Source organism: Stomoxys calcitrans, chromosome 3 (assembly GCF_963082655.1).
Source record: "Stomoxys calcitrans chromosome 3, idStoCalc2.1, whole genome shotgun sequence".
Lineage (NCBI taxonomy): Eukaryota > Metazoa > Arthropoda > Insecta > Diptera > Muscidae > Stomoxys > Stomoxys calcitrans.
The window spans coordinates 188125422-188148005 of NC_081554.1; the positions used below are offsets into that span (position 1 = coordinate 188125422).

The following is a 22584-nucleotide window of genomic DNA, read 5'->3' on the forward strand; positions in this document are numbered from 1 at the left end:
GGAATTTTTACCCCCACAACCAAGCAAATCAAGGAAAATGGTTACCACAAGCAAAGTGAAAAATTTTCAAGTGATTTTCTCTATAGAGAAAAAAAACACAGAGCATCATAGACAATGATAGCAAGCAAGAAAGAGATGACTAGCTGAGTTTTGTAATGCAACAAAGAGGCGTTACCTTAACTAACGGCTAAAGGGGATGTTTAAGAATTGTGCAGGAGCATATACAACAAAAAAAAAATCCCCTTAAATGACATCCAATTGGTTTTATTGTTTCTCTCTTGGGAACAAACGAGAGCCAACATGCAGAGAGAGAGCGAACCAAAGAGGGTTGCTAGTTATGCTCTTGGCTTGCATTGATGTCGCCAACCATCAAAAAGGATAATTGAATTGAATTGCAGCCATAGACATGGCAAAGGGATGTAAGTAGTAGTGGTGGTTGATGCTGGTGCTGGTGCTGGTGGGTGGGGTAAGTGATGCAAAAATCTTAGCTCTGCTCAAGTACCGATGATGATGATTTTGTGGTACATTTGCCATAAATCACTGTTAATGCAACCGTCAACGAGCCAACAACGTCATTAAATACTTCGCAAATTATTTAAATGGTCAACCAGAACATAAAGATATTAGCAGAAACCTCAATTGACTGCAATACAACATTTTAAAGTGATTTAATAAAAAAGAAAAAATTAAAAAAAAAAAACTCCCTGTGCGTTATGTCCTTAAAAATTAGTGAAAATCTTACAAACTCCCTAGTCTCTGCACTCAGCAATAATAATAGTGACAATAATAACAATACAAATCGTAGCTCAACTTCTCCCGCCTCGTCGCCAACAAATTTTGTGGCAAAATTACCACAAATAATGCATCACCATCAGCAACAAACGACGGCAACACATCAGCACCCAACGCCACATGCCACCACCATGATGATGTCCTCAAAAACTCCTTTTTCCATTGAACATATTTTATGTCAAAATTTAAATAACAATACAACAACAACAACAAATAATAATAACAGTAGTGCCATAACAAAGTTAAAAAATTCCTCATTAAAATCTTCCTCGACGGGCTCCGTCAAATCATCAAGTCCCGACTCTGCTCCAACTAGTGATAAATTAAATAAATCTTCTACGCCAACATCACTGCCTTCAGGTGATTACAGTTCACATGGCAATAATATCTCAAAAACTCCTATGGGTGGTAGCAGCAGTGGCCGCCATGAACATGAGGAATATTCCAGGATTAACAACAGAGAAAGGTAGGAATTATTAGCCATGGACAGCTTGAAACGTAAAATGGAGAGTTTGAAACTGTTTCCACCAACCGGCGGGCTGTGAATGGAAAAAATCATATATAGAAGTGAAAAAATGGACAGTTTGAAAGTTACCAGAAACCGGCGGGCTGTGACTGATTATAATGATGAGAACAAAAAAATAAGTGAACAATACCCCAAAGTGAAGTGAACAATACCCCAAAATTTTCAACGTAAATTAAATTTAAACAAATTTATATTAAAAACCAAATTTGTATAAAATTTTCGATAGAAATGAAAGTTAGACAGACATTTTTACAGAAAAAAAAATTTGCAAAAATTTTTTATACAAAGGAAATGTTGCAGAAATTTTAAAAATTTTGAGAACAAAACAAAAAAAATAGTCCTTAGTTTGGCCGGGCCAAACCATGGCCTCCATCAGGCAAAATTTAAATTATAAACTCATTAGGACTATATATGGCAAGGTTGTTAGAAGTCATAACGAAACACTATGTGCAAAATTTCAGTTCAATTGGACAACAATTGCGGCATCTAAAGGCTCATGAAGTCAAATCGGGAGATTGGTAAATAGGGCAGCTATTGGGTTGCCCAAAAAGTAATTGCGGATTTTTAAAAAGAAAGTAAATGCATTTTTAACAAAACTTAGAATGAACTTTAATCAAATATACTTTTTTTACACTTTTTTTCTAAAGCAAGCTAAAAGTAACAGCAGATAACTGACAGAAGAAAGAATGCAATTACAGAGTCACAAGCTATGAAAAAATTTGTCAACGCCGACTATATGAAAAATCCGCAGTTAGTTTTTGGGCAACCCAATATATAAAAACGTGGACCGTTCTGGCCAATTTATACAAATTTAACAAGTAAAAAGGCATTAAGTTCGCCCGGGGCCGAACTTTGAATACCTACCGGGTATATATGTAAGCCCCCTTTCGTTACAATCCGGTGAAAATGAGATAACTTAAGCACCACAATTAGGCACGGACATTGAGTGGTCTAATATATATAAGTCACTGCCCAATTATGTTGAATAAAATATAGTTTTTTTTTTGCCGCTATATCGGGGGTTCAACAAACAACTCACCGTTTCAAATTTCAGCGAAATCGGGTAATAAATAAAGCTTTTATGGCGTTCAGACCCCTTTAACGGAAGTTCGGTCCATATGATAGCTATATCTGAATATAATCCGATCAGAACCATATTTAGGTCCTATGTTGCAATTGCAAATTTTGCCCATGAACATTCCACTAAGGAACAGAGGCAAACACGCTCAAAGAGAAGGGGCCTCCTTTTTATAGCCGAGTCCTAACGGCGTGCCACAGTGCGCCACCTCTTTATAGAGAAGTTTTACATGGCATAGTACCTCACAAATGTTGCCAGCATTAGGAGGAGGAAACCACCGCTGAAATTTTTTCGGATGGTCTCGCCAGGATTCGAACCCAGGCGTTCAGCGTCATAGGCGGACATGCTAACGTCTGAGCTACGGTGGCCTCCATATCCTATGTTGGGAGGCCTAAAATTACTCACTGTTTAAAATTTCAGCGAAATCGGGTAATAAATAAATCATTTATGGGCTTCAGACCCTTTATAGGAAGATCGGTATATATGGCAGCTATATCTAAATAAAGTCAGATTAAATCCATATGTTGGGAGGCTTTAAACTACTCATTGTTTCAAATTTCAGCGAAATCTGTTAAAAAATAAAGCTTTTATGGGCTTCAGACCCTTAATCGGCAGATCGGTCTATATGGCAGCTATATCTAAATATAGTCCGATCTAAATCATATTAAGGTCAGATGTCGGGAGGCTTAAAACTGCTCACTGTTTCAAATTTCAGCGAAATCGGTTAAAAAATTAAGCTTTATGGGCTTCAGACCCTTTATCGGGAGATCGGTTTATGTGGCAGCTATATCTAAATATAGTCCGAACTAACCATATTGGGGTCAGATGTCGGGAAGCCTTAAACTACTCACTGTTTCAAATTTCAGTGAAATCGGATAAAAAATTAAACATTAGCGGGCATTAGACCCTATCGGCAGATCGGCCTATATAGCAGCTATATCCAAATATGGTCAGATTTGGCCCGTTCAAGAACTTAACCAGCGTGCATCAAAAAGACGTATTTCAGCTCAATATCTCAATTTTTGAAGGCTTTAGAGTGATTACAACAGACGTCCGTTAAGACAGATACACGTACATCGTTAAATCGTCTTAGAATTTTACGACGATCCGAAATATATATACTTAGTAGGGTCGAAAATTGATACATCGATCTGTTGCAAACGGAATGACTAAATGAATATACTCGCTATCCTACGGAGCTGGTTTATACCCACCACCACCCAATAGCTACAAATATTGTCCAAATTTTTTATAAAAGAAAATTAAATAATAATTATTTATAAAAAATTAAAAAAAAGCACTTTGGATACCCACCACCTCGGGTATATATGTAAACCACCTTTCGTCAAAATCCGGTTAAAAATGCATACCTTATGCCCCATAGTAGCTATATCGAAATATGTTCCGACTTGGGCCGAAAAGCCTAACATAAGTCACTGTGTCAAATTTCAGTGAAATCGGATTATAAATGCGCCTTTTATGGGGCCAAGACTTTAAATCGAGATATTGGTCTATATGGCAGCTATATCCAAATCTGGACCTATCTGAACCAAGTTGAAGAAGAAAGTCGAAGGGCTTATATTAACTCAATGTTCCAAATTTGGGCGAAATCGGGCAATAAGTGCGCCTTTTATGGGCCCAAAACCTTAAGTCGAGAGAACGGTCTATATGGCAGCTATATCCAAATCTGGACCGATCTGTGCCATATTGCAGCAGTATACCGAGGTGCCTAACATAACTCATTGTCCCAAATTTCGGCGCCATCGGATTATAAATTCGCCTTTTATGGGGCCAAGACTTTAAATTGAGATATCGGTCTATATGGCAGGTATATCCAAATCTGGACCGATCTGAACCAAATTGAAGAAGAAAGTCGAAGGGCTTATATTAACTCAATGTTCCAAATTTGGGCGAAATCGGGCAATAAGTGCGCCTTTTATGGGCCCAAAACCTTAAATCGAGAAAACGGTCTATATGGCCGCTATATCCAAATCTGGACCGATCTGTGCAATATTGCAGAAGTATGTCGGGGAACCTTACACAACTCACTGTCCCAAATTTCGGCGACATCGGACATTAAATGCGCCTTTTATGGGCCTAAAACCTTAAATCGAGAGATCTGTCTATATGGCAGCTATATCCAAATCTGAACCGATCTGGGCAATATTGCAGAAAGATGTCGAAGGGCCTCACACAACTCACTGTCCCAAATTTCGGCAAAATTGGGCCTAAGGTCCTAAATCGGGGGATCGGTCTATATGGCACCTATAACCAAATCTGGACCGATTTAAAGAGGGATGTCCAAGGGCCTAATATAACTCACTGTCCCAAATTTCACCCAAATCGGATAATAAATGTGGCTTTTATGGGCCTAAGACCCTAAATCGGCGGATCGGTTTATATGGCAGCTATATCCAAATCTGAACCGATATGGCCCAAATTGGCGAAGAATGTCGAAGGGCCAAACACAACTCACTGTAACAAATTTCAGCAAAATCGGATAATATATGTGACTTTATGGGCCTAAGACCCTAAATCGGCGGATCGGTCTATATGGGGGCTATATCAAGATATAGTCCGATATAGCTCATCTTCGAACATATCTCTATTTTTAAAGACTGTAGCGTGATTTCAACAGACAGACGGACAGACATGACTAGATCGTCTTAGATTTTTACGCTGATCAAGAATATATATACTTTATAGGGTCGGAAATGTATATTTCGATGTATTGCAAACGGAATGACAAAATGAATATACCCCCATCCTTCGGTGGTGGGTATAAAAACAAGTAAAAGCGTGCTAAGTTCGGCCGGGCCGAATCTTGGGAACCCACCACCATGGATTCTGCTAAAAATTTATACGAAATAAATTTAGTTGAATGGCATAATTTTATTCTACACACTAAACTTCTGTCAAACCAGCAAAAATCAAAGCTTCTAGGAACTGAACAAGGATGGTCGAAATACCGGTTTATATGGGAGCTATATCAGGTTATAGACTGATTTGGCACAGTTGTTGGTAAGTCGTCGTAACAGAACAACGTGTTCAAAGTTTCAGCCAAATCGGACAAAAATTGTGGCTTGTAAGGGCTCAAGAAGACAAATCGGGAGATCGGTTTATATGGGAGCTATACCAGGTTTTAGACATCTTCCGATCGTACATGGCACATTTGTTGGAAGTACCAACAGAACACTACATGCAAAATTTCAGCCAAATCAGACAAAAATTGTGGCTTGTAAGGGCTCAAGAAGTCAAATCGGGAGATTGGTGTATATGGGAGCTATATCATTATAGGCCGATCTGGACCGTACTTGGCACAGTTGTTGGAAGTCATTTTAGCTAAATTGTACAAAAATTGCGGCTTGTAAGGGTTCAAGAAGTCAAATAGGGAAATCGGTTTATATGGGAGCTATACCAGGTTATGGACCGATTTAGACCGTACTTGGCACAGTTGTTAGAAGTCATAACAGATGACTATATGCAAAATTTCGGCCAATAAGATGAAATTTAAGGCTTCCAGGGGGAGACCACCGTAGCGTAGAGGTCAGCATGTCCGCCTACGACGCGGAACCCATGGGTTCGAATTCTGGCGAGACCACACATATTTAACACAATAATTTAACATTTGAATATTTTCTATTAGATTTTTAATTGATCCAATTTAATTAATTGGATCAGTTAAAATTTAATTGGAAATTTCAAAAATCTTCAATCATTTTTTTAATTGAAATTTTTTTCAATCATCTTTTGTAAAAACTGTGATTGATATTATAATTTTCGTGATTGAAGCAGTATCAATTAAAGAATTAATTGAACCAATTTATTTCGTCATTGAAAACGATATTTTTTTCTGTGTATGGCAGCTATATCTCAATATAGCCAGATCTTCAACATGTTGGAGTAGGAATGCAAGGGTCCAATACACCTCATTCTACCAAATTTCAGCGAAATCCGTTAATAAAAGCGTCTTTCATGGACCCTAGAACTTATATCGGGAGAACAAGTCACATTACTGTTTGGCTTCCCTTTATATAACACACGATTCAGAGATGCCGCCCCCAAGCCAGATATGGGGAAGTTCGAATATCAATGAAAATATTGGGCTGCTTATATTATAAGTTGCAATCTGGCGATTTGTAATATAGGGAATAAACCGACCTTTATTAACTAAATGTTAGCTTTGTATCGGATCCGACCCATTGACATACAGGTTAAGTGTGAGGTAACAACTGCCGCTATGAGACTTAAGGCGATGGGAGAATGGATGGAGGATGGGAGCAGCTCAAACCGTCGAAACGATAAGAAACCTGGAAGGAATGGAAGAGGTTTGCGATCGGATACCTGAGATGAACCTTGAGGTTGAGTGCGAGGCACTGCTGCCAGCGGCACAGTCTTGGATTGACACAATCCTAGTATTGCCTACTTGAAGATCATGTTACACGGATGGATCAAAGTTAGAGGACAGAGTGGGCCTGGAGTCTACATTGAGAACCCAGGGACTGATACTGCCTGACCATAATACGGTCCTACAGACGGAGATCCGGGCGATCACGGAATGCGTGAGGTGGTGTGGTGTTAACGTCGAGTGTGAACTTCTTTACGGACAGTAAAATGACCATAAGGGCAATAACAACCAGGACGGTAAGATCACGAACAATCTTGTAATGTAAGAAGGAGATTAACGCCATCTCTAAGGATGGCAAAATCCGCATCGTTTAGATGCCGAGCCATAACGGAGTAAGGGGAAATGAAAGGGCCATCGATTTGGCGATGAAGGCCAGAGGGCTGCCGTCAATAAACTTGGTTAACCCGAAGCCTTTCGGGTCGACACAATCCGAGTTAAGAGAGTGGGCGACGAATGCGCATGCAACATTGTGGAACTGCGAAACGGTCGATAGGACGGCGAAAATCCTACGGGGGGATCCAGGTGGTGAGAAGACGAGGCTATTACTGAAAGGAAGTAAAAAGGAGGTCAGTATAGCTATTGGTATCATAACGAGGCACATGGGACTACGAGCTCACTTATGTAAAATCGGTGCGGCAATTGATAGCATGTGTAGGGCATGTGGGGAAGATGATGAAACGTTGGAACATTTCCTTAGTCATTGTCTGGCTTTCGCGTCTAACAAATACCGGCACTTAGGTGAAGACACAATACCAGACATGAACCAACTTAGGCGAGTGGTATTGAAATCAATTAGGGATTTTGTAAGTAGCAGGGAATTCCTAACTTAAAATTTCTTTTTATAGGTTACTTTATAGTTTTAAGAGCGCACAACAAGCCGATTACTGGCTTAGGTGTATGTCCAAAGTGGCATGGGGCGGATTAATATCTGCACTCTCTTTTCAACCTAACCTAACCTACACTTGAATAAATGCGTTCCATAAGGATCTATTCTAGGTCCGTTTATGTTTATTTTATACATAAATGACATTTTGAATACAAAAACTCCTCCTAATATGCATATGTATGCCAATGACGTGCAAGTCTATTATTCATGCAGTGTCGATAACGTTTTTAGTTATGTAGATCAGATTAATGTCAGTTTGGGGGCCATTTACAGATGGGCTTCCGAGAATGACTTAGCACTCAACCCATCCAAAACAATATGCATAGATATATCGAAATACAATACTTCATCTCTTCCAAGCCTTATTTTGAATGACAGGGTTGTTGAATTCGTGAACTCCACTAAGAATTTAGGTGTTATATTTGACAATTCTTTGTCTTCGAATAAACATATTAATAGCGTTGTAGGTCAAGTTTACGGTGTGTTGAGGCATTTACAATACTTTATACCATATGCTATCTAGCTGCATTATCGTTATGGATGGATTTTGCAAGGATATTGGATCTGTGTAGTTTGGTTGCCTTGCATAAGATAATATTTACACGTAAACCTGAATATTATTCTGACAGGTTGATATTTGCACGTTCCTTGAGAACAAACTGCTTGATACAGTTCAGAAATCGCTACCTAATCTCTGATAGACAATTATTTGTGTATGTTAATCGTCTCTGGAACTCCCTTCCAATATACTTGAGAAATATTCCATTTGGCGTCCCGATTTGTGTGTACTACTGTGCTTGCCTTCTAAATACTTCTTTGCTGGAGCTTCTTCATCTATTCTGACAACATGAACTTGTCAACGCAGCCGTTGTCTTGTGAAACGTGTAACTATGCTATCGTCGTCATACAGCTCGTGGTTCATACGAGGCCTATATTTTCCATTAACGCCAACTGGTCTTCATGTTTTACGAAAAATCTTTCTCTCAAATACTCCAAGCACTGCCTCGTCTGTTTATATGGGACTGCCTCGTCTGTTGACGGTCGAACCAAAACATTTCGTTCAAAATGTCAGCCCTCTTGCGGCTGAAGAAGTCAAGATCCGATATCGGTTTATATGGCAGCAATACCGATTTGGCCCATTTTCAATCCCAACACACCTGCACTAATAAGAAGTGTCTATGCAAAATTTGAAGCACCAAGCTGTACTCCTTTAAAAGCTGGCATGCTTTCGACAGACAGTCGGACGGACAGATGGATGAACGTACATGGCTAAGTCGACTTAGAATGCCAAGACGATAAAGAATATATATCATTTATTGGGTCCCAGATCAATATTTCGATGTGTTACAAACGGAATGACTAGATAAGTATGCTCTCATCCTATGGTGGAGGGTATAAAAAAACGTGGGGCTTTTGCCGCAAATGTTAACTAATGACCCCACGAGGAATTAGGTTTCTCGGAGGCCACCTTAGATGTTACCATGTCCGCCTACGTCGCTGAACGCCTGGGTTCGAATCTTGGCGAGTTTATCGGAAAAAAGCGATGGTTTTCCCTCCTAATGCTGGCAACATTTGTGTGGTACTATGCCATGCAAAAACTTCTCTCCAAAGTGGTGTCGCACTGCGGCACTCCGTTCGGACTCGGCTATAAAAAGGAGGCCCCTTATCATTGAGATTTATCTTGAATCGGACTGCTCTCATTGATATGTAAGAAGTTTGTCCTTGTTCCTTAATGGAATGTTCATGGGCAAAATTTGCAAATTTTGATTGTAATAAGGGAAGATAACCCCACGGTAACTTGCTATCCCTCACGCCCTACGTCAACCCTAATTTTTTATCAAAACTAAATTTTTACAATTTTTTTTTAATTCAAATCCAAATTTGTTTGTAAAATTTTGGTTGTGATAAGGGAAGATAACCCTACAGTAACTTGATATCCCTCACCCTCAATGTCAACCCAAATTTTTACAAAATTTTTGATTAAATTCAAACTCTAAATTTTTTGTACAATTTTCCTCAAAGGTCCTCGAAAGCAAATGAAAGGCATGGCTCTTCGACGAATACACCAACTTCGACCCCAAATTCCTCCTCAATACACCAGCAGCAACACAACTATCCAAGTGCACCAGCGCCTCATCATCCCCAGCCGACGGTGATGTCCACACCAACGGCACAGCATCCACAACCACATCCACCGCCACCACCACCCAGTAATGTTTTATACCCGAGTGCGGCATACGGTGATCATCATGGTTTCCTGCAAATGACTTTGGGCTATTTGTCACCCTCATCGGGTGCTTACAAATCGGTGGATCCCTATTTCCTATCACAAGGTGAGTGAAAGTAAAGCGACTAAGGGTCAGCAGTAAAAGGGGTTGCCAAACATAGAGGGAGTGTTTGTGTTGACACTTGTGATGTGGGTATTGAAATTTAATTAACACTCCCACAAGGATATGTTGAAAACAAAAACACAGCAATAACAACATATCCTGGCAATGTGGTCCAAATGACCCTAAAAACTTGCTATAATTGAATTATTTGTGGTAACTATAAACTAAGCATAATGTATGTTTTGTTGTTGTACCTTTTTTTTCCTCATAATAGCTGGTCTCTTTGGTGGTGGCCATCTATTTGCCGGCGGTTGTATGCCTGAATTGGCCTTGGGCTTGGGCATGGGTGTCAATGCTTTGCGCCATTGTCGTAGACGCAAGGCACGCACTGTTTTCAGTGACCCTCAATTATCGGGTTTGGAAAAACGTTTCGAGGCCCAAAGATACTTATCGACACCCGAACGCGTAGAGTTGGCCACTTCGTTGGGTTTGAGTGAAACCCAAGTGAAAACTTGGTTTCAAAATCGTCGCATGAAACACAAAAAGCAGCTGAGAAGGAGGGATGTCATGAATGGTAAGTTTTTAGAGGTTTTGAATAAAAACTAAAAAAAGTAGAAAATTAAAAAAAAAAAAAATTAAAAAAAAAAAAATTAAAAAAAAATTAAAAAAAAAAAATAAAAAGTAAAAAATGTTCAGCATTAAGAAAAACCGATTTGTATATCCTCTTTTAACTACAAATTGTCTCTGTAGTGAACATTATTCACGTAGACTTGGATAAAATGGAATTTATTCTCATTCAACTTTTGGTACTAAACATACAAAGTCGTTCAACCCTGACAAATCGAACCCCATCGGTACTTCGAAATTTGTCATATGTGAGTTATCACGAAATAAAGAGTTAGGACTAAATTTCACAAATATTATAGAATAAAAAGCACGAAAACTGGCATTTAGTGCTTAATTTGGTACTTCTTGATACTTTTTTTGTACTATTTATTTAAATTTGGAGCTCTTTTACTATTTTCTACTTTTTGCCAAAATTTTGTACTTTTTTAGGATAATTTTTAACAATTTAGTACATTTTGGTACTATTTGATATACGGATTTTGTACATTCTTTAGAAATATTTTCGACTTTCTTTAGAACGTTTTGGTACTTTCTTTCCTTTTTTGGTACAAATTGCAAATTTTTTGGCGCAGAGGTTAGCATATCGGTCTATGATGCTGAATGCCTGGGAACGAATTCTGGTCAGGATGTGGAAAATGCTTTACGCATGTGATGAGTTCGTCCCTCGCCTTATGCCGGACTCCGTTATAAACGGTACCGACTGAAAATCTATCCTGTGTTACCCCTGGGGATTAAATCCAAACTGTTTTCGCATTACTTCAAGGTAGACCCCATGTCTGGTGATTATCCATATCACCCTTATTGTGTCTACGTCCAGACCTCTGTATTCATACTCCTCGCCACTGCGTCCAGGTCTACCTCCTTTCTGCACAGTACTTGTTGGGCGTATCTTATCACTGCCTCCCATTTCCTCTCGTCTTCCAGCATATTCTGGACTATTATCCACGGCGAAGAGTCGCCAATCGCTCTTTCAAATTTCCTGCTTCTTTCAACCGAGCCCTCGCAGAGGAAGAATGTGCTTTCCAGATCGTCTGCAACTTCTAGCTCCTAAGAAATGCACTTGCTTGAGGTGCAAGCATTCGCCCATTCTAGGCAGGTATTTCCAGAAGTAACCATGGCCTGTCAACAGCTTTACTTTACTTAAATTGGCTATGACAGAACATTTGTTCCACTAGCCGAACGCAGAATAGCTTTCCAAGCGCCTCGATCTTCTGCGCTCATTCTAAAATCTCTGACACCAAGTTTTGAAGTGTCTCCCACCACTTGATTTTTTCAATAGGGCTTTTGGTCTTCCCGGTTTGCGCGTACCTGTGTTTGCCTTCAAAAGTCTTCATTGCTGGAGCTTCTTCATCCATTCTGACAACAAGACCTAGCCAAGGCAACCGTTGTATTTTGATGTGTTTAACTATGCTATCGTCGTCATACAGCCATACAGCTCGTGGTGCATGCAACGCCTATATTCTCCATTAACGCAAACTGGTTTATATATTTTACGAAGGATTTTTCTCTCAAACACTCCAAGTACCGGCTCATCTGCTTTAGCAAGTACCCATGCTACGGAGCTATACAACACTTCGGGTAGTAGCTTCTGTTAGCCAATATTTTTCTTCGTTTTATTTCAAAACTGGTGTCATTTGTTCCGGTTACGGCGGTGCCAAGGTAGATAAAGTTGCTGACTATCTCAAAGTTGCAGTTTGCAACCTTTTCATTTTTTTTATCTTCACGGGTTTTAGGGGATTTTTGGGAGTTGAAACCATCCATTTCATCTTATCTCCATTTACTGCCAGACCCATTGTCACTGACTCTCTTTTGATTCTTTCAAAGGCTGCAGTTACTACCTCCGGTGTCCGACCTATGATGTCGATGTCGTCGGCATAGGCGAGTAGCATGTGATTCGTGTGCCATATAGATTCACATCTGCATCTCGTATGATCTTTTCCAGCAGGATATTAAAGAGATCACACGATAGGCTGTCTACTTGCCTGAAACCCCGTTTGGAATTGAACGGTTCGGAGAGATTCTTTCAATCAGCAATGACTGATATTATGGCCTCCAACATCCAAACCAAATAAGGCCGGAATCGATTCATAGCATTATCCTTTGTTTGCTTATAAAGAGATATCGGGCTAGGAACATGGTGGAGGGTATATAAAGGGTGATTTTTTTGAGGTTAGGATTTTCATGCATTAGTATTTGACAGATCACGTGGGATTTCAGACATGGTGTCAAAGAGAAAGATGCTCAGTATGCTTTGACATTTCATCATGAATAGACTTACTAACGAGCAACGCTTGCAAATCATTGAATTTTATTACCAAAATCAGTGTTCGGTTCGAAATGTGTTCATTCACCGTAACGTTGCGTCCAACAGCATCTTTGAAAAAATACGGTCCAATGATTCCACCAGCGTACAAACCACACCAAACAGTGCATTTTTCGGGATGCATGGGCAGTTCTTGAACGGCTTCTGGTTGCTCTTCACTCCAAATGCGGCATTTTTGCTTATTTACGTAGCCATTCAACCAGAAATGAGCCTCATCGCTGAACAAAATTTGTCGATAAAAAAGGGGATTTTCTGCCAACTTTTCTAGGGCCCATTCACTGAAAATGATTTGCAAGCGTTGCTCGTTAGTAAGTCTATTCATGATGAAATGTCAAAGCATACTGAGCATCTTTCTCTTTGACACCATGTCTGAAATCCCACGTGATCTGTCAAATACTAATGCATGAAAATCCTAACCTCAAAAAAATCACCCTTTACCTCCGGTGTCCGACCTATGATGTCGATGTCGTCGGCATAGGCGAGTAGCATGTGATTAGTGTGCCATATAGATTCACATCTGCATCTCGTATGATCTTCTCCAGCAGGATATTAAAGAGATCACACGATAGGCTGTCTCCTTGCCTGAAACCTCGTTTGGAATTGAACGGTTCGGAGAGATTCTTTCGTATTTTAACTGAGGAGCGTGTATCAGCAAGCGTCATCCCGCAAAATCGTATCAGCAATGACTGATATTATGGCCTCCAACATCCAAACCAAATAAGGCCGGAATCGATGCATAACATTATCCTTTGTTTGCTTATAAAGAGATATCGGGCTAAGAACTTGGTGGAGGGTATATACGACTCATCCCGGCTGAAATTTGCTTGCTTTTACTTGTTTAAATAAATTTTTTAAATACTTTGCTTAAATATTTTGTGCTCCTTTGTCTGCTTTTGTCGAAGAAAACTTTCCAAATTTTTTCTTAAAAATGTTCACCGTATTCTCTTTCCTTAACTTTCTACTCAAAAAGAGTCAATTTTTAATAGTAATGCAAAAAACTTTTAAACATTGCCCTTCATCCAAGTGATACGAAAAACTTAGCCAATAGGCTGGGGTAAAATTGTCTCCTCAAGACACTAAGAAACCACAAATTGAAAACTATTAAGACAAGAAAGCCATTAAACAAGTTGTCCTGAGAAACAAAGGCAACTATTTCTGCTCATGTACATGACCAATACACAAAGTCACAAAGAGTTTCTTAAGAAAACTTTGAGCCCAAGAATTCTCTTAAAGGCCATTTTCATTTCAAACGAATAATAATGAAAAGGGAAATGTCTTAAATCCAATTAGTCTCGACAAAATTTACCAAACAATTTTCTTCATTTTTCAATTTACAGAACCAGTTGACTTTTCTCGTTCCGAAGCGGGTGGAGGAGGAAATAACAGTTCAGGAGGGGCAGCAAACAAAAATGGCTCCCTGAATTCATCATCATCTTCTTCGGGATCCTCTTCGGTCTCATCACAAATTTCCATGCATAATGCAAATGGCACGGGTGGCGGTAGTGCTTCAACTGCAGCCAATGGTCTAAGTGAGGCTGCCAAAGCAACAACAGCTCCTCCTACGCAACATCATGCAGCAACAGCCGGCCAGCAACATCATCTGCAACATCATGCCGCCGCTCATCATCAACATCAGCTACAAATGTTGCGCAGCATATCCAATAATGGCCACCACCCCCATATGGATGGGGTCAATGTGGGCCTTGTGGGTGGTGTTGGTGGTGGTGGTGGTGGTGGTTTCCTGCACAACGACTATTCCACCGACGATTATTCCGACTTGGAGGATGAAGACATGGACGATGAGGAGGGCAGCGATGTCGACATTGTGGGCGATAGCAAACTGTATCAATTAACGTAATATTTGGGAGGTGCTGCTGCTGCTGCTACCGGCATAAGGGGCCCTAGCATTGGCCCCCAATACCGTAGATATTTTTAATTGAAATTTTTGTAAATATTGCACTCACTATTTTAGCCATAAAGCGTACACTCGCCGCCCTCAATCATCAACCATATTATAAACTACGATTATGATTATTAATGCAATTAAGTTGAGTATTAGTATAGCAGTTAATGGACGAGTGTCTCTAGTCATTTTAGTGATAATTCTAATTAAGTACCACATTGCAGATAAACGTTCATTGCAAAGAAATAAAATTCATATATACATACAATACAAAACCTTAGACTTAAAACAAAAACAATAATAAGAAACTTCCATGTTTAGAGAGTAGTTCATAAAAGTAATGTTAAAAAAAAAAACAAATACAAAAATGTTGTAAAATTAAAACGATAACTGTCATTGTATTATTTTGATAAACCAAAAAAAAATTGGAACTATTTTGGGCTAAGCTCTAGCCAAAAATTTGTTTAACGTGAACGAGAATTATTGCCTATTTTTAGATTTCCCAAAGTAAAATGGAAATGAACATACCCTCTTGCAAGTAAAAGGGCAATGAAGCAACCCTTCTCCAACAACACTTTTTCAAGTAAAAGCGCAATAAAGTTACCCTTTCCCAAGTAGAGGGTAATAAAACTACACTTTTCCAAGGAGTATGCTACAAAAATACCGTGTTCCAAGAAAAAGGGTAACAAAGTACCCGTTTCCAAGTAAAAGGGTAACAAAACTACCCTTTCCAAGTAAAAGGGTAATTAAACTACCCTTTTCCAAGTAAACGAGTAATTAAATTACTTTTTCCCAAGAAATAGGGCAATTCATTAAATGGTAATATATCTACCCTTTTCTAAGTAAAAGGGTAAAAAATATTCTTTTTCAAGTAAAAGGGTAATAAAACTACCCTTTTCCAAGTAAAAGGGTAATTAAACTCCCCTTTTCCAAGTAAAGGGGTTAAAAAAACTACCCGTTTCTATGTAAAAGGGTACCCTTTCCCAAGAAAAGGGTAATAAAGTTACCCTTTTTCGAAGGAAACGGGCAATACAACTACCATTTCCAAGGAAAATGATAATAAAACGGCCCTTTTCCAAGGAAAATGGTAATATAACTACCCTTTTCCAAGGAAAATAGTAATAAAACTGTCATTTTCATGGAAAGGACAATAAAACTACACATTTCCAAGAAAAAGGGTAGTAAAACCACACATTTCCAAGCAAAAAGGTAATAAAACTACCCCTTTCCAAAGAAAAGGGCAATTAAACTGCCCTTTTTCAAGGAAAGGGATAAGAAAACTACCCCTTTCCAAGGAAAAGGGCAAAAGCTGCTAAACTAACCTTTTTCAAAGAAGAAGGTATAAAGCTGCCCCTTTTCAAGAAAAAGGTAATACAACCACATTTTTCCAAGGAAAAGGGTAATAAAGCTAACCTTTTCGGAGGAAACGGGCAAACCATTTTCCAAGGAAAATTTTAATAAAAATGGCCCTTTTCGAAGGAAAATGGTAATAAAACTGCCCTTTTCCATGGAAAGGGGTAACAAAACTATCCCTTTAAATGGAAAGGGGTAACAAAACTACCCTTTTAAATGGAAAGGGGTAATAAAAATACATTTTTCAAAGAAAACAACCCTTTTCCATAGAAAGCGGTAATAAAAATACACTTTTCCAAGGGAAGGGGTAATAAAAATACGCTTTTCTAAGGATAATAAGAATAAAATTTTCCAATTAAAGGGCTAATAAAACTACCCTTTTCTAAGGAAATGGCTTATATAACAACCCTTTTCCAATGAAAGGGGTAATAAAACTACCCTTTTCTAAGGAAAGGGGTAATAAAACTACTCTTTTCCAAATAAATGGGTAATAAATCTAGCCTTTTCCAAGTGAAAAATTAATTAATCTACCCTTTTCCAAGTAATGGGGCATTAAAACTACCCTTTCGAGGATAAAGGGTAATAAAACTCCCCTTTTCAAAGTGATTTCGACAGACGGGTGGACAGACGGACATGGCTAGTAGTGCGGCACGCCGTAGTGGACTCGGCTATAAAAAGGAGGCTCCTTACCCATGAGCTTAAACTTGAATCGAACAGCATTCGGTGATAAGTGCCGAGTTCCTTAATAGAATGGTCATGGGCAAATTTGCATTTGCATTTTTATACCCTACACCACTACTGTGGTAAAGGGTATTAAAGGGTGATTTTTTTGAGGTTAGGATTTTCATGCATTAGTATTTGACAGATCACGTGGGATTTCAGACATGGTGTCAAAGAGAAAGATGCTCAGTATGCTTTGACATTTCATCATGAATAGACTTACTAACGAGCAACGCTTGCAAATCATTGAATTTTATTACCAAAATCAGTGTTCGGTTCGAAATGTGTTCAAATTTTGACAAATTTTGTTCAGCGATGAGGCTCATTTCTGGTTGAATGGCTACGTAAATAAGCAAAATTGCCGCATTTGGAGTGAAGAGCAACCAGAAGCCGTTCAAGAACTGCCCATGCATCCCGAAAAATACACTGTTTGGTGTGGTTTGTACGCTGGTGGAATCATTGGACCGTATTTTTTCAAAGATGCTGTTGGACGCAACGTTACGGTGAATGAACACATTTCGAACCGAACACTGATTTTGGTAATAAAATTCAATGATTTGCAAGCGTTGCTCGTTAGTAAGTCTATTCATGATGAAATGTCAAAGCATACTGAGCATCTTTCTCTTTGACACCATGTCTGAAATCCCACGTGATCTGTCAAATACTAATGCATGAAAATCCTAACCTCAAAAAAATCACCCTTTATAACTTAGTACTTTTGTTTGTAACACCCAGACCCATTGATATGTATACCGATCGACTCAGAATCACTTTATGTTTCGATTTAGCTATGTCCGTCTGTCCATGTTAATTTGTGTACAAATTTGTGTACAGTTCGCAGATTTCATCCGATCGTCTTCAAATTGCAGGTACAGGCATGTTTTTCGGTCTAGAGACAAGCCTATTCAAATTGTTCAGATTTAGATATAGCTCCCATATATACGTTCGTCCGATTTAGAGAAATATTGCAATAAAATTATCATTTGTTATCTGATTCTCCGAAATTTGATAGGAAGGATTTTCTTATGACTCTCAACGTTACTGGTAAATTTCATAGAAATCGGTTCATATTTACATATATCTCTCTTATATCGCCCGATTTTCACTCCTAGAGCCACTGCAAGCTCATTTATTGACCAATCTTCCCAAAACTTTGTACAACGCTTTCCTCGACGACTTCCACAATATTTAAAAATTTTAGTCGAAATCGGTTCAGATTTAGATATAGCTCCCATATATATGTTCGTCCGATTTTGAGAAATAATGCAATAAAGTGCTCATTTATTACCCGATTCTCTAGAAATTCGGCAGGAAAGAGTTTTTAATGACTCTCGATATTACTGATGAATTTCATAGATATCGGTTCAGATTAAGATATAGCTGCCATTTGCATATATTGCTCGATTTTCACTTCTATGCTCACTGCAAACGCATTTATTGACCAATCTTGCCAAAATTTTGTACAACGCTTTCCCTGACAACTACCACAATATCTAAGAAGTTTGCTAGAAATCGGTTCAGATATAACTCCCATATATATGTTCGTCAGATTTGGACTAATATTGCAATAAAGTGCTCAATTGTTAATCGATTCTCTCAAAATTTGGCAGGAAGGATTTTCTTATGTCTTTTAAAATTGCTGGTGAATTTTATAGAAATCGGTTCAGATTTATATTTGGCTGTCATATATGTATTTCGCTCGACTTTTATTTCTAGGTTCACCGCAAGTGCAGAGTTGGACAATACTGCCAAAATTGTGCAAAACTCTTTCCTCGATGCCTACTACAATATCTAAGAAGATTGCTTCGGATTTAGGTGTAGCCCCCATATATATGTGCGTCAGTTCTTGGCTAATTGGCAATAATGTTGTCATTTTTCCACCGTATTTATAACAGTTTGAACATATTTGCTCAAAATTTGATACGGATTGTTTAACAACCCATCAAAATCCACCAAAATTGGTTCAGAATTAGATATATTGGGTTGTCTAAAAAGTAATTGCAGATTTTTTAAAAGAAACTTAATGCATTTTTAATAAAACTTAGAATGAACTTTAATCAAATATATAATTGCCATTTTGTTCGATAACCTTTTGCCATCTTCCTGGCAAATTTAGTATTCCACGCTCATAGAACTTCTGGCCTTTATCTGCAAAAAACTGAGCCAAGTGCGATTTTATAGCCTCATCATTGCCGAAAGTTTTACCATTTAAGGAGTTCTGAAAAAATCGCATAAATGGTAGTCTGATGGTGCAAAGTCAGGGGTATATGGTGGATGCATCAAAAGTTCCCAGCCAAGCTCACTCAGTTTTTGGCGAGTGACCAAAGATGTGTGCGGTCTAGCGTTGTCCTGGTGGAATATGACACCTTTACGATTGACAATTTTTTGGCTGTATTCATGGCTGTATTCAATTTGTCCAATTGTTGACAGTAAGCATCCGAATTAATCGTTTGGTTCCTTGGAAGCAGCTCAAAATATACCACACCCTTCCAATCCCACCAAACAGACAGCATAACCTTCTTTTGGTGGATATCAGCCTTTGAAGTGGTTTGATCGTTTTCGACTAACGTTGTTGTAAACAATCCATTTTTCATCTCCAGTTATGATTCGTTTTAAAAACGGATCGAATTCATTGCGTTTAAGGTGCATATCACAAGCGTTGATTCGGTTTGTTAAATGAATTTCTTTCAATACATGTGGTATCCATATTAAAATTGACGCTAAACAAACAAATGTAAACAAAATTTCGCGCACTTCTTTTTTAAAGCAAGCTAAAAGTAACAGCTGATAACTGACAGAAGAAAGAATGCAATTACAGAGTCACAAGCCGTTGAAAAAATTTGTCAACGCCGACTATATTACTACTATATTACCGACAATTACTTTTTGGGCAACCCAATAGCTCCCTCTTTGTACCTATGGTGTAGGTGAAGGGTATTATAAAGTCGGCACCACCTGACTTTTGCCTTTCCTTACTGGTTTTTTAATCAAATCAAACATGTTAGGGCTGCAATCTCTTCAATACAATTTTATGGACACACTTTACAAGGCTGACGACAACAACCAACACCCTCTTCATCGATTCTCCCCTTTTGGTAAACAATTAATATACTACTAAAGTTGCCATTTCCATTCTCTCACCATTCTCCCTCATCAACGGCGGCAAGTAACCCAACAATTGTTTTAATTGTATGGTAAAATCATAGTATTAAATGAAAAATAATTGACCTTACCAGAATTTAATGTTAACAAATTTTGTTATCGTTTCAATTCTAATGTTGAAGAAAGGATATGTACTATGTTCTGGTAAGTTACCCTTAAATGCGAAATCATTTCTATAGCCACCACCCAAGGGCGGGGGTATAGTAATTTTGCCATGCCGTTTCTAACACATTGAAATATACATTATTACTGACCCTATAAAATACATGCGTATGTTTGTATATTCTTTATCTTCCTTTATTGGGTGATTGAAGCCTCACCAATGATGTTGCCACATTATTCAATTTTTTTAACACTACTGTTAATTGTTATGTGTAATGGTATGCCCCGTTACTGCAGAAATCCAACTCCACGTGTCTCTCTCGAGACAAAAATACTACGAGTAGAGCTACATTAGATTTCAATTCATAATATAATTTTCGATACCGGCATCCTAAGGTTATTTCAAAGTCAAGACAAGACGACGAGCCATTTATTTGAATTCATGAATTCGTGTTTTCTGCTTTCTCTCATCTTTGTGTCTTTCATAAAATCGCCGAAAAACAGACAAAATAAAAACCACTACCATCAACATACATATGTATGTATGATTACGTGTGTGTTTGAATGTGTACAAAAGAAGCATAACAAAAACAAGTCCAACAAAAATGTATGTTGCGTACACAGATATTTATGGTTGAGTATCGAACGAGAGACCGGCCCCCGTTTTCTGGTTTTCTGGTTTTCAATGTTTTTTTTTAATTTTTTAGTTTTTGTTATTATTTTTGTTTTAGTTTTGTTTACTACTGATCGCTGCAAATTGGCGTTATCACAAACTATAACTTGTTTTGCTTTTGATATCCCCCTTCCCCAACCCCACCCCATATTACACCACCGCTCTACTACATGGTCGTGTTGTTATGCAAATAGAATGTGAGGTATTCAACAGATAATAGCACGTCTTCTTGTGGTAGTTTTCGATTAATTGTTCTCTCACTCTCTCAATCGCACTCTCTGTGGTTCTTCTACATTAAGCAGGGCATAAACATGCAGACATATGAGAATGTCAGACATTTACGTATGTTTGCAATGTACAAACAATAAAATTTATTTTTATAAAAATTATGTTGAATAATTTTGTCAAAATTTTGTTACAATAGAAAATTTTTTCAATATTTTATTTTTTTGTTGTTGAATTTATTTTTCAAACTGAAACCAATATAGGGTTTGTTTTTGTTTCCGCCTATTTAGAAAAGAAAGAAAAATAAAACCCTTTATTAAGTTTTAGGCAAAATGTAGTTGCGATTAATGCATTGGGCATTTCGAGGTTAATCTAGCTTTATCATCAGCTCCAAGCATGTAATCTTTTAGTGCAAAGCAGCCTGACGATGAAGCTTAGAGCTTAAATTAAAATAAAAAATAATTTAATTTAGTAAAAATTGAGTCCAAGTTTGATGAAAATGTTATGTAACAGCCCAATAATATTAACATGTACATGTTTTAACGCCACTAACATCCAAACGTATGCCAATCAGGCTAAAGTAAAGGTTAAATTGCTTGAGAGCATGCCATGTTAGTAACACTCATTTCTGTTTAATACACCCACACTTTATGTTAACATTTTGTCGATTAACAAGCTACTCTCGATATTTTTATATTGCTGTCTCACTCTTTCTTACATGTAGTAAGTATTTTTAATTTTCTCTGTATCTAAAAAATCATTTTTTTGCACTGAATGACTAGTGTTTTGTGAAAGTAAAAATAACATTAGAAATGTTAAATACTTTTGTATATCTTCCAAGCGTTTAATCAAGACAAATTATTGTTTTTAAAATAAAAACAGAAAAACGATGGTTATACCCCTACGCATGTCCATTCGTTGCTTTCTCAACATCGACTGAAAGTAAGAAAATAAGAATACTTGCTATCAACGCTGCCGCAAGGGGCTGTACATTGTTACTTTATGCACTCTTGTGCTCAAAATCTCGGTGGTTATGAGTAATTGTTCTTGTAATTTTTTCGAACATTGATTTGTTTTCACTCTAGATGATTGAATTCGAGAACAAAGTTCAAAACCTGTTTTAATTCGGGGGCATTTAACGCTAACTATAGCATAGAATTTTTTTATACCCTCCGCCATGAGATGGGGGGTATACTAATTGTAACACCTCGAAATAAGCGTCTAAGACCCCATAAAGTATATATTTTCTTGATCGTCATGACAGTTTAAGTCGATCTAGCCATGTCCGTCCGTCTGTCGAAGGCACGCTAACTTTCAAAGCAATAAAGCTAGCCGCTTGAAATTTTGCATAATCACTTCTTATTAGTGTAGTTCGGTTGGGATTGTTAATGGGTCAAATTGATATAGCTGCCATATAAACCGATCTTGGGTCTTAATTTTTGACCATCTAGAGGGTCAAATGTGGCTGAAATTGTG

General features: G+C 38.1%; 1 protein-coding gene across 1 annotated transcript; it reads left to right on the plus strand.

Annotated features, from left to right (window-relative positions):
* The first annotated feature begins 499 nt into the window (after window positions 1-499).
* LOC106081375 (brain-specific homeobox protein) lies at window positions 500-15192 on the plus strand. Its single transcript, XM_013243277.2, has 4 exons — window positions 500-1258; window positions 9713-10023; window positions 10295-10594; window positions 14308-15192. The coding sequence occupies exons 1-4, from the start codon at window positions 714-716 to the stop codon at window positions 14826-14828; spliced, it is 1677 nt and encodes a 558-aa protein (XP_013098731.2). The 5' UTR covers window positions 500-713; the 3' UTR covers window positions 14829-15192.
* The last annotated feature ends 7392 nt before the right edge of the window (window positions 15193-22584 follow it).